At 38.8% G+C, this 13,798-nt stretch overlaps 1 protein-coding gene across 3 annotated transcripts; it reads right to left on the bottom strand.

Annotated features, from left to right (window-relative positions):
• Positions 1-1,690: 1,690 nt before the first annotated feature.
• Positions 1,691-13,269, bottom strand: FBXL21 (F-box and leucine rich repeat protein 21). Of its 3 annotated transcripts, XM_015140960.3 has the most exons (6): positions 9,424-9,523; positions 8,443-8,562; positions 6,900-7,266; positions 6,313-6,435; positions 3,203-3,374; positions 1,691-2,842 (listed from the first exon to the last, which is right to left on the bottom strand). In XM_015140960.3, exons 3-6 carry the CDS (start codon positions 7,263-7,265, stop codon positions 2,199-2,201), a joined length of 1,305 nt encoding a protein of 434 aa, XP_014996446.1. In that variant the 5' UTR covers position 7,266; positions 8,443-8,562; positions 9,424-9,523; the 3' UTR covers positions 1,691-2,198. The 3 variants fall into 3 exon arrangements, with proteins under 3 accessions (XP_014996446.1, XP_014996447.1, XP_077861363.1); XM_015140961.3 differs by lacking the exons at positions 8,443-8,562; positions 9,424-9,523 and adding an exon at positions 13,088-13,269; XM_078005237.1 differs by lacking the exons at positions 8,443-8,562; positions 9,424-9,523 and having other exon boundaries at positions 6,900-7,401.
• Between the last annotated feature and the right edge of the window lie 529 nt (positions 13,270-13,798).

Raw genomic sequence — 13,798 nt, 5'->3', positions numbered from 1 at the left:
CATCTCTATCAAGCTATTTGTTTGTCCTGTTATCCTAATCAGGTTTTTTGTTTTGTTTTGTTTTGAGATGGAGTCTCGTTCTGTCGCCCAGGCTGGAGTACAGTGGTGCGATCTCGGCTCACTGCAACCTCTGCCTCCCGGGTTCAAGTGATTCTCCTGCCTCAGCCTCCCGAGTAGCTGGAACTACAGGTGACTGCCACCACGCCAGGCTAATTTCTGTATTTTTAGTAGAGACAGGGTTTCACCATATTGGCCAGGCTGGTGTCAAACTCCTGACCTTGTGATCCACCCGCCTTGGCCTCCCAAAGTGCTGGGATTATAGGCGTGAGCCACCGCACCCAGCCCCTAATCCAGTTTAAAGTCACCTATTATATGATGCTTCCGTATCCTCCTGAAATCTTAAGGTGTAAATTATACTATCTGTAATTGTAATACCACCCCAGTCCTGAAGAAATTGGTTTTATTTTTTAACCAGTAAAATCAGCTCCACTAGCATTTATGGAGTACTTACTAATGTAGCAATACTGTTCTGAGAGGGAGGAACATATAGGTAGATATGAGAAGCCTTACAGACGTTACAGTGAGAAATAACATGGCACAGTGGTGAGAATGTACACACAAACATAGTCTCTAAATACAGAGATATAAAAGTGCTATTTTTTTAAACCTCCATTTACACATCACAATGTATTCTAATTGCTTAATAGGTAAAAAAACAAAACAAAAAAAACAAACTTGTAATTTTTTCCTAATATCCCAAACTGGAAAGTGATGAACATATTTGTCTCTTTTTACTTTAATTGATTTCTTAGAAATTTAAGATACTGTGGGGCGAACTGAGTGGAACAAGCTTGAAAACCAAAGTACTCAAGTAAAATTTACTGAGTGCTTACTATGTGCTAACCACTAGCACAGCCGATTCTGGGGATAAAACCACTAGCATGGCCGATTCTAGGGAGCAAAAACCAGCAACGATATTGCACTGATGGAGTTTACAGTGTAATGGAACAAACCGGTAATAATCAGACCAGTAAGTGATGAATTATAACAGGGATAAGTGCCGCACAGTAAAGCCAGGGTGCTGAGTGCACAGCACAGAGTGTACAACGTGGATCTGACCTATGAGCGGGGAATGGGCCGGGTGTCCAGGAAGGCTTCCATGATCAAGGACATACAGCTAGAGGAAAGATCTGAGGAGCACAGAGAGTAAGCCAGGCAGAGAGAGGTACGAGTCAATTCCTTGTGACTAGAGGGTGCAGGGCAGTTCTGAGGAACTGAGAGGAAATGGGAACCAAAGGGCAAGGGGCAGCTTGATGGGAAATGAGGCAAAAGAAGCAGGGAGGGACCAGACCTTGCAGGGCCTTGTGGGTTATTTTAAGGCTAGATCTTCACCCTCAAGACAATAAGCAGCCACTAAGGAGTTCTAACTGTGTTGCTAATTAAATTCTAAGATCACTTATGCAGAGGATCTGACACAGTTCCAGATCCATAGCAGGAGGCAGCGAATGCTGACTCCCTCCCAAACACATCCTGCGGCATTTACTGCTTTATTCAAATAGTGTACCAACTAACAATCAGAATGAGTCTCTCTTCTCTTTTCACATCAGTATCATTATGAAATGAGTTAGTATTTTAAAATTTTAATCGAATGTCCATTATCTCTCAATATAATAAAGTAGAATCTGAAGTACCTTGGAAATTAGAAGTTATTTATTGAATCACAAGATGATCTCATATAGTGCTAAAAATGTTATAATTAAATAAGCTTTAAAATATTTTCTATTTTATAAAATACATTAATACCAAGATAAAATAGAATCAAATAAAACAATGTAATAAAGTAAATGACATAACTTACGGAATCCAAGTTCAATATTACACATTTGCTTAGCAAGCTACAATATGCCTTCAAGGAAAGCTGAGAAATCTACTTAGAAACCATCTGCAGTTTTTGGCATATCAACCATCTAATCCACATACAGGGCTTGTGCCCTATTTACAGCAATTCCTTGATTTTCAAATTTCTTATTTTTTTTCAAATGTTTCTGCAGCAATCCATTAAGACTTTGCAAACAATCAAATATTTGACCTAAAATATGTCAGCAACACATTTTAAAATTTACATTTGCTTAGATAGAAAGCAGCTAATCATACTGATCTGAAAAAACAACAACAATTTTGGAATCTTTGGTAGCCAATTACCAGAGAGGCATCACATCAGGGAACCATACTCTTCCCAGGTATTTGGAGACTTCAGTGTGAATTTCATCTAGGCTATAATCCTCATCAGGGATCAAAACTTCCTCCATTATAGAGAGCTGTGTTAGCCTTCTCCCACACAGTCTTACAAACTCGACGAAGGCACTGCAGCTGACTTCACATTCGCTGAGGCCCAAGGCTGTTAGGTTTGTACAGTGTTCAGCAACACAAATAAGTTCATTATCAAGAGGCTGAAGACCATTAGCACACACCACTAACTCAGTCAGTCGAGGACAGTTGAGAGCTATCCGTCCTAAAACCACTTTGCTGACTGAACAACCAAAATAAAGGTGAGTAACAGGGGTTTCTTCTTTGAAGAACATCTCAAATTCCTCTTCACATAGAAAGAAGTACATAACAACATTAACTCTAGGGGAATGTTTAATAAGTGCATCCCAACTGTGTTTTTTAATAGCATGAAATTTAATCTGTCCAGGATTTTCACTCACAACATCAATTCGAAGATGTTCAAGGTTAACATGAGTCTCGCTTGAGAGCGCAAAGAGAAGTTCATCAGTTAGGATGTAATAATTCAACGCCAGTTCTCTAAGGCCTTGACAATGATCAGCTACACAAAGAATTCCTGTGGGAAGTTGGGGAAAATTCTTAAGAACAAAGAATCATACTGATCCTAATACAGTATTTTGTAAATTTAAATTTGATATTAATTCATTATTTGTGAAAAAGCTATCTAACAACTTCTGAGAGCATGTCTGCCAGGAGGTATTAAGTATATAATGAAAATCATGTGTATATATGTAAAACTAAAATATCTCAGGAGAAGGTTACTATAACTATACCTACCTTGCAGATTAAGAAATCTTTTGAAAAAACTTACTTAATTTATGATTCATAGGAATATAATTTTCAAAAAGAAACTGCATCTTTATAGTTATTGTAATAAAAATATCGTATCATTCTAGCTTTAAAAAATGTAACCCACCATCAGATGAAACATGAGGACAGCTACTTATTTTTAGGAGTCTTAGAGTGTCACTATTATTGGCCACAAGAATCTTCAATGAAGGATCATCCACCGGTGTATCTTCAATTTTGATTGATGATAATGATTTTGAGTTGATAAAAACAACTGTAAGTGCTGACACAAAATGAGACTTGCATGGCCATAAGAAAAAATTATGAAAACATTATTTTAAAATGTACAGCTTTAAGTAATTCACTAAAACTATACCAATACATGCTAATGATAATATAGTAAGAACCATGAACATATGGCTGTTTCCACAGAATCATTTTCCAGTAGAAGATATTTTTATAATGAAGTATAGTTTTATACTTTTTATAATTGATAAACGAAATATGAGGAAAAAAAGCTTCAAAGATTTCATAAAAAATGTCTTCCGATTACTTCAATTAAGGATTTGGTTTTCAATATTAAAAGGACATAATTATTGTATATTTACTTCCTAGAACAAGGGTTGGTAGATTACAGACAACTTGCCAAATCCAGCCTATGGTCTGTTTCTGTATGGTTCACAAAGAATGGTTTTTGTATTTTTAAATGGTTGGAAAAATTTTTTAAAGAATAGTATTTTATGACATGAAAATTACATGAAACTTGAATTTCAGTATCCCTAAATACTGTCTGATGGGAACACAATCATGCCCTTTATTTAAATATTGTCTGTGTATCTGTGTCTGCTTTCAGACTCCAGTGTTGGAGTTGAGTAGTTGCGGTGTAACTAGTTGGCCCCCAACGCCTGAAATATTTGCTATCTGAATCTTTTTGACCCCTACCCTAGAAGAAACAGAATTTTTATCTGATTTATCCACTCCCATATGTCTAGCACCTAAAATAGTATCTGGCACATAGCATGGTAAATGGACGATAAAAATGTGTTGAATGAATAAACGAGATTTTAATTCATTTTATAAGATTTCACAATCTTCAGTGACATCCTTTTCCTAGCAAATTATCCAAAGTAAATCCAAGTCGGTAAATGCTTTGAAGACTGACAGACTAAAGCTTACTTCTAGTTTGACCTGAAAATGAGTAGAACTTCAGAAATTTTCAGATTCAGTATCTTTTGGCAAAGACAGAAAGTCTGGAAACCAAATCTGTACATGATCATTTTTCCCTTTTCAAAATCAATCAAGTTGGATTCTACCAAAGGTTCTATTATGCCTAACAGAATGACCAAATTGGTTATAAATGTTCATTAATTTATAAGAAAACTTATTGATTTACACTAATTGTAAACTGGTTTACACAAATTTTGAAATGGTACAAGGCTAGACTTCTTCAGTAAATTTTATGGTGCCAAAATTATTAGGGAAATATAAACACAAGGTTTAGTTTCCCTTTAATCAACTTTCAACTGACTGCTTTAGTCCTGAAGGATGACTTTAAAAACTATTAGAGTACATATTTCATTACAATAACAATGTATTAGTTTAGTACTATTTATGCTTAGCAAAATGCTATACTTTTATTTTTCCTTAGTTTACAGATTTAAAAAACTGAGTCTCAGAGAGATCCACAGGCTCACTTTAAACAGTAGAGGCAGAGCTTGAAATGAAGCTTGCTAATTAATTCCTGGTATCTAGCTCTGGTGACTGCATCAGCTAACCTAGAAGCTGGCCCTGGAAGCTGATGTGCAACATTAGAGACAGCTTTTAGAATATAAGAAGAATTTCAGGGTAATCTGATTCTGTGGTTCATAAACAAGGAAATAACTATCTAGAAGTGGTAAATTTCATCGGATTACTTACATTACTCTAATCCCTAAATGACCCATTTTTTTCAGCACATCCCTTTAGAAGATAAACAGGCCAGCAGAAATACTGGCTAGAAGACTGCCATGACCCAATTTATAAGAGAGATGCTGCTATTCCTCTATCTTCTTCCACAGGAAAATGTCCATTAGCCAGCTTTACCACCCACCATAATTTAATGCCTATCATATATCAGGCACTATTCTGACTCTAGGTTTATAATGGTAAACAAAATAGAATCTCTACCTTCAATGAGTTTATGTTTGGTGTAAGGAGAAGAGAATAAACACATTAAAAAAATAAGGTGGTTTCAAGTACTGATGAATGACATGAAGAAGATAAAAATAATGCAACAGTAGAGTACATTATTACTGGAGCAGGGGGTGCCATTTTCACAGTTAAGGAGGGGCTCTCCAAGGAGACGGCATTCAGGTTGAAGCCTGAATGAGGAGAATATGGTATTAGTTTCTATGGCAGAGCATGGTTGGTTGCTTCCTGGCAACCATTCTTCCTTTGTTTGTTAAATCAGTACCAATTTTTAGCTGGGCACACTGCCACCCAGCTCAAAGATTCCCCAGACTCCCTAGAATCCGGTGTGGTCAGAATTAGAGGTAAACAGAAAACACTGTGTAGTGCTTATGGGTGGTCTCCTTGATAAGGAGAAGGCACACCCTTCTTCCCCCATTTCTAACACCCTAGCCCCCAGAGCAAGGACGTGATGGTTGGAGCTCAGATGGTCATCTTGAAGAAACACCTTGGAGAGAGTGGAGCGGCTGGAAGAAACCTAGGTTCCTACCACCTTCATACCAGCTATGGACTGTCTCATCTATCAATTTCTTTAATGTGAGAGAAATATACTCTGATCATGTTTTTAAGCCACTTTTCTTTTAGAGTTCCTACTGCATGAATGTAAACATCATGCTAACAAGCATAGGTTCATTTAGTTAAATATTATATTGTTCCACCTCCAAAAGAGAGGCCACAGAATCCCAGGAAAAACATCCACTATTGCCTCTACATGCTCCATGTTCAAAGTAACTACATAAATTGTTATTTAAATAGAATAAGCACAATATCCAAATTTTATATTAATGACACTGTGAGAACAATGACTACAGTTAAAAAATACATCTAAAGAATGAAAACATGCATAAACTATTTTTGCAAAAATAAGTGCTAGTCAACAGAAAACAGCTTGAAATAGTACTTTGAATACAAATAGGAGATGGTCTGTCTTTAGGAAAAAATGGCTTTTGCCTAGTTTGGCAGTCTTTAGGGATTTTAGTCTAGCTCACCAAAAACACATAATATCCTTACCTCTGATACATTCATGAAACTTGGCTTGGCTGTTGAAATCAAGCCCAAGGTCTGGATGGAACAATTTACCAGCTGAGAGAGTATACCACAGGCAGCTTCTGCTGACTCGACACTACTGTCAACCTAGACAGACAATTTTTAATCTCAAATAATTTCCTGATGATAATTTATCAGAAATAATGGCAATGTAATTATTTAGTAGAATTCAATTGCAAAATTTTATTCATTCCTTTGAGCTATCGTATAAATGAGTATTTTTTCTTTGTACAAAATGTCTCAGACTATAAAATGAAAAACAGAGATGATGACAAATTAGCTTTCCAAGCACTTCATATTTTCAAATCTTTTACAATTACCTGAATTTTAATAACAGCATACAAATGATGGAAACTGCATTTTAAGTTTTTCAATTACAGTTCAAGTTCTACACTTCAATCGATGCAAATAACTGTAGAAAAACAGGAAACCGCTTCGGATAAAATGCTTTGCAAAACTCACTGACTGCCTCAAAATAAGGCTCTAGATATACAATAGCATTGTTAACAAAATGTAAGTCATGGTTTCCATTTAATGCTTATTTTTCTTACCTTAAAGCTGACATATTGAAGATGGGCAGAATGCTTTTTAATGATCTGCTGAATGAGATCAGGATGAGTGGACTTAAAATATGAAGTAGCTGACTGGTTCAGTTCAAATTCAAACTTTCTCCAAAGGTCAGGAATATGAAAAACTTCATTCCATCTCCTACATACAGAAGATGCACGGGCCCGATCTAGTAAAGGAAGATACTGAAAAATTCGTAATACTACATGGTGAGGCAAACTCCCCCAGTCTAGACGAACCGTGTGTGTATGAGTCTGGTTGAGAGAGGAGTAGAACCCAAGTTTTGGCTGTTTCACTGCTCCTGACAACTGGACAATTTTATTCTCAACAGATAAACTGTTCCTCTTCATTCTGTAAACATTAGAAAATGTTCAGTGTCTGATAATTTTTTCACATTTTCACCAAATATTGGCACTCTAACTGTACAGAATAACATTAGAAAATGAAAAATTGTTTCATTAATACAATTTTAGTAGGTATCTTCCACTTTCACGCATGGATAGGTGCTACCTCATGCTGGGCATACAGAGATAAAGAAGTACTGTTCTCAAAGACCTATGGTCAAATGGTGAAATACAGTGATAAATGCTAGGACCAAAGTTGGGATAAGTTTCAATGGAAAGAAAAGAGGATGCATGTGATTGAGTTTGTGTGTGGAGGAGGTGGCTTGGGAGGCTTTCAGGAGGAAATGTCCAAGGAAGCAGTGTATGTCCCAGGTTTTTTTTTTTTTTCCTAGTCAATTATTGTATTTTAATTTCAAAGGAGGAAGTATCACATTGCAATTGTGCTAAACAAACAAACAAAAAAACACATACACAAAAACCTGGGAGGTCTGGGAGATAGTAAAACACAATTAAAAGCATAGGTCTAGATAAGTCCCTACTCTGCTACTTACTAACCATATGATCTTGTCAGAACAAATTACTCTAAGCCTCAGTTTCCTCATCTCCAACAAGAAAAGTACCTATAGGATCAATGTGAGGATTAAAGTACCAGCAGATAGTTTAGTTGCAGTCTGTGTTGTTATATTAAATTGTTCAGTGCAGTTTTCTGAACTGTTTTCATTACTTAAGTCAAAGCAAAATTCCAACAAAAACTCAAATGATCTGCAACAATTTTCAGATGACAGCCAGGACACAGGAGCGCAGAGAAGTTAGATATGGCAGGGACAAAGTCTTAGTTCAAGCAACACACCTGATCCTCTCCAGTAAAGCAGCCAGGGAATGAACATTCTTACTCTCCAAACAGAAATGATGAATGTCCAGATACTAGCCAGCTTGGGACGCAACTAAGTTCTAGCAAATTTGAAGTCCAGATATGTCCAAGTATATATGGTCATCTTGTACATATATTTTATATAAGAATACAAAGTATTTTAAGTATACAATTATTTGAAAGGCAAAATAAAATAATGGTAAGAGTGGTTCTGAACTTTACTGAACTTTGGTTAACTATATAACCCTCCTTTAACCCCTGCAATATTAGGAATGTACACATGGAAGATTCAGTGTCATAACTGAAACACACCTTGAAATCTAATAAAATATTTATGCAATATGTAAATATCTCTGTCTTGTGATTCACTGTGTCTGATGTGACACATTTCTTAAGCACAACATAGAGTTTGATCCCAGAAGCAGGAATGACCTGTAAAGTCATTGAACACAATGAAAAGTCATCTTTAGGGTTTGGAAAACTGAAATGAGAAGCAAAAATAGTTACAAAGCTGCATCTCAAGCATCAGGCAAAAGAGCTACTACGCATATTTTAGTCTGACTAAACCAGTTACAGGCATGACTCAGGCCCTGTCCAGCAATACTATGTAGACCATGTGAAACTGCTGACTACCAAGAATTCAAAGCATATGCTATTTTAAAAGGCCTGATCTACTACTCTTCAATGCTAACTCCTTAATACTGAAAGGTACAAGAACAGATGCTGGATTCTAAACTCTGATGTGGAGCATAGTCATTGACATTTTGCTTGTAACCATATCATTTGGAAATCTACAAAATGGATAAATTTTCACTAAGTTTTTATAAAGAAGTTACCCTTAATAGAATCCTTTACTTGAAAACCAGTGATGCTAACATAAAGACATCACTCAAATGCCAGGTTAGAAAACTATCTTGCAGTTCTAAACAGAGGGACTGTGCTATATATTAAATCTCATTGTATGTGGCATGGATTGTTAAAATTATTTAATAATATCATTAAATTGCCAATTCACTGATAGTAGAATCGCAATAAGTAATTAAGGGTATTATATTAATACCAGTAACTTCTTAAATATTTTAATTTTCTTTTAAGTTGTATAATCTTCAAAGCATAAAGATTATACTCATCCACAAATCAAAACTTTCATGTAATTTTATAGCTATGTATATTGTAAAATATATTTTAGATAAATTGATCTTTATTAGCTTGAAGACGTTAATCTAAAGAGTCTAGCCTAAAGATATGTGACCATTTAAAAAGTCGATCATTTCTTTTTCAAGCCTTTCTTACCTAAGGAAGGCTTCCGGATTAGAATTCACTCTGAACCAATGAAATGAAGCAATGGTTGCCGTGGGGTACTCACCAACATCTATTTGATTTCACTTCCTATCTTGGTAAAATACCACAAAAACACATTCATCAGAATACATAAATAAACATCCAGTAATTTCTATGCTTAGGCTCTTTATATAGCACTCTATATATTGAAGGATTTTGTTAGGAAATTATTGATTCTGAAAATGTTTTTTGTTGTTGTTCATTAAAAAACTAGCCCCGCTGGGTGCGGTGGCTCATGCCTGTAATCCCAGCACTTTGGGAGGCCGAGGCGGGTGCATCATTTGAGGTCAGGAGTTCAAGATCAGCCTGGCCAACATGGTGAAACACCGCCTCTACTAAGAATACAAAAATTAGCTGGGTGGTAGTGGTGCACGCCTGTAATCCCAGCTACTTGGGAGGCTGAGGCAGGAAGGCAGCAGTTGCGGTGAGCTGAGATCACGCCACTGCACTCCAGTCTGGGCAACAGAGTGAGACCCTGTCTCAAAAACAAAAACAAAACAAAATAAAACAAAAACAAACTCCAAAAAACTAGCGTGGTTAGTGGAAATCTTGTTACGATTCCCAGGAATTATTCTTGAGGCTCTACCAAGTCTATGGATCAAAGAGTGAATGGACTCTAAGAATCCACATTTTAATTAATGTCTATAGAGAGATACTACAACAAATGTGAGAGAATTCATGACCACAATTATTTGTTTATAGACTTTGTAAATCTTCCAGTTCCAGATTTTAGCAGCGCATAATACCATTACAGTTAAAGAGGCAGACATGTGATTTTTATTATTTTATCATTCCCGTATGAATATAGTTGGACTAGTCTGTGTTAATAGAATATATGCTTCATATTTAAAAATCATTTCATATATAGTGATAGAGATGGCACTGATTCAGTCATACTCTCTTTGAGGTTTGCCAAATTTCAGGAAAATGACTTGTCAGAGTTAGCAGGAAAGTCTATGGAAATTGAAGAAAATAGTAATACAGGTCTACAGCAGGATAAAACTTACAGCCTTGGCATCATGAATAAATGTTGTAAGGTAAAAATAAATAAATACATTCTACTACTTTTGTAAACCAAACTCAACTACACAGAGGAGGTAAACAAGGCAACCTATTAATTTACTAAACAGTTCCCTGAAAACTCTACTGTCTACCACCTGTTAATTTTTCATTTCTCTCTGAATCCAACTCCTAAAGTAGAATTGGGGAGGACAGGCTAGCGGAATGTATTTGAGCTCAGGATCTACCATTTGATTTCCTCACTGCCACCTACTGTTCCACAGTTTTCCAGATAATGCCACGGTTGGCTGTCCTTCCTTTATTCCAGAAGCACAGGGAAAGGAACTCCAGGGCACACTTTCAGTGAAACACCAAAAATAAAAGAAAGACAAGTCGAGTTACTAGTTATTCCTCAAATCAGGTAACACACAATTTTATTTAATGCAGAAGCTTTTCTCCTGAGTTACACTTATGGCTAATTTCTGTGCCAATAGGCCATTCTTCATGTGAGAATACTGACATAATACTGACATATCAATGGGGAGTTGCTACCTAAGACCAATAAGAAGATAGTGCACCACTACTTATCTCAAATCAGTTCACTGAAGTCTTCTGAATCAGATGAATTACTTCTCTGGTTGCTGAAGGAACGTGATGGCTGTCTCATAGTCATTAGAATTTTGAGGACAGGTACAGAACAAAACCAGAATACAGGACCCCACCAAGTGATAAGCCATTCTTCCAAAAAGGGAGAAAAGAGAAAGTTGGACATGGATCTTCAGCACAATTTCAGAGTATGAAACAAGTTTATTAGCACTGAGGAGCTCCACTAACCGCCTTAACTTAAATGTCTTTTTTGATGTGTTTTCTAATTTGGTAGATCAGGTGACCACGTGAATGGGATCTCTAAAAGTATCTAAGAGATTGCCCACAGTATTCTTGAGGGCAAGATTATCAAAGACAGATGAGATGAAGACTGAACATCCACAGTCAACTCACTAAAGGCCATGGAAGCAGCTCTCCTCTGCACCATCACTAGGTTCTTTCAGATTGGTGAAATGAATACCCAAAAGTTACTTTTAATAGTTTCAAGTTTTCAATGGTCACAACAATAGAAATAATAGGAGAATACTACAGATAACAGAATATAGACGCAAAATCATCTGAAACGGGTGGATAAATTTGTTGGGAGCAGCAAAAGTAAACGGAAATAACTGTTAAATGTCCTGTATTTAATCTCCTTCCTAAAGTTTCACGATGAGTCATCAGATTGTTGCCCCAGGCAGATGGTGTATGTTAAGGAGTCTGGATTCCTAGTTACCAGTGCAATGGCAAGGAAAGCATGGCCTGGACAGGAGGGCCGAAGCCTGGCACTCCAAAATGCACGTAAAAACACACAGTTTTCCAACAAAAGAATGGGGCAACACCTCTTTCTACTAAATATAATCCAAGCAACGAACAAAACATAATTTGTTGGAGACGCTGTCAAAAAGATTTATGTACTTTGCAGCCCATGAGACTCTAAGTTCCCTTCTAAGTCTAAAAGTTACAATTCTTTTTAAAATATCAAATCAAATAAAAATATCACCCAGGTATTAAGGAGACAAAAGATGAAAAATATTTATGTCAAATATTTCCTAAAGCAGAAGTTGCCATCTTTGCAGTGTTCTGGCATTTTGTCACTGGTTTAGCAATTTTCTACACTCAAGTCTCTCGGTGGTATCAGTATATATCTATTTAAGAAGAAAATTTTTACTTCCTAATAAACATAATATGTATGCTTATTTTTAAATAAATCATATGAAAACTGAAGCTTCCCAAATATATGTAGATTGAAAACACCTTTGGAGACGCAAGGGGCAAAGCTGAACTAGGCAGTTTGTGAAAATCCCTGAATGGGGGGCGCCAAGGGCATCTGTTTCTCTCTCCACATCGACCCCGAAGTCGCGTCTCCGACTCTGGAAGCGAAAAGGGAGCGGACAGCAAGCAAGGCCCATCCGCAGGGAGGCCTTCCGAGCGAGGGGGAGCCCGCCTAGGGCTGGGCATGCTAAGGGAGCTAACAACGAACACAGGTGTTTCCAGAAATCATTTTTGCAAGATTTTTCCGGGAGAAAATAATCATAATTTCTTCTTCAATTTCTTATTTTGGAAGCGTCTTAAAAGGCACACTCGCCAAAGACAAAGACGGAACCCCTTAAAGCGCACAGATGAGCGCTTTCAACTCGCGAGAAGGCTACTTTTTGACATTTCTTTGTGGTAACTATCAACTCCTGCGAAGTTAGCTGCAAGCTAACTTAACAATTAACAGCGGTTCATGGGGTGGCCGGGTGGGCGCCCAGCATTGCGGAAACCCCGCACCGCGAGAAAGCGGACGCCCTGGGGCTGCACTTCAGCACTGGCGGCCCGAGTCAGGTCCCGCTCACCCCGGCTTCGGGGGCGGCCGGGCCCGGGCGGCTGAAGCTGTCGCTCCAGGGGGCGCGGGGCCGCAGGTGACAGCCCAGACGTGGCGCAGGGCGCAGGGCGCAAGCACACGCCTCCCGGGCCCGAAGAGCGCGCCCATCCCGCCCCACGTCGCCACCGCCGGCGGTGCCCCCGCGACACCAGAAAGATGTGCTACCTTTAAAGGGTTTCCGCGCGTGCTCGGCGTTCGCGGGCCGGGCCAAGGCGCTGGAGTCCGGGCGTCCGGTCGGCGCCGTGACGGGCTGGAAGGAGGCCGGCTCCGCGCACTGGGGGCACAGAAGCGCCTAGGCGCCGGGGTGCGCGCAAACCGCAGCGGCCCAGGGCTCCGCCCCGCCTGGCCCCGCCTCGCGCCCTCTCCTCAGAGGCCGCCTCCCACCGCAGGCCGCGGCGCGGAGCTGGCGCCCACCTGGCGCCCACCTGGCGCAGCTCCGAGTCACGCACGGCTATCTGAGCCCCCAGCCCCTCCTCCCACGGGGGCTGCGGTTCCGGGAGCGCCCCTTAGGTAGCATGTGAGAGGCTTCCTGCCTGCTGGTCTTCAGCTAATTCCCCGTGGCCACCTGCCTGTGACTCCAACGCTTGTGGTTTCTGGGACTTACTGCCGGTGAAGCGCACCCCTTTATCAATGCACAATTGCAGGTGACCCTCGAGCAATGGGAAGAGAGGTTAGGGGCGCCAAACCCTGCACAGTCGATCGGGGTATAACTATTCACTTCCCCAAAACTTAACAATTAATAGCCTACTGTTGACTGAAGCCTTACCAAGAACATAAACCTTGGATGAACACGTATGCTGTATGTTATATGTGTTATATACTGTGTAATATAGTATCTGCAGTATGGAAATCCGTGTGTAAGTGGATCCATGCAGT

Source organism: Macaca mulatta, chromosome 6 (genome assembly GCF_049350105.2).
Source record: "Macaca mulatta isolate MMU2019108-1 chromosome 6, T2T-MMU8v2.0, whole genome shotgun sequence".
Taxonomy (NCBI): domain Eukaryota; kingdom Metazoa; phylum Chordata; class Mammalia; order Primates; family Cercopithecidae; genus Macaca; species Macaca mulatta.
Note: the sequence above shows the minus strand (reverse complement) of the source record. Positions and strands in the feature narration are given on the sequence as shown.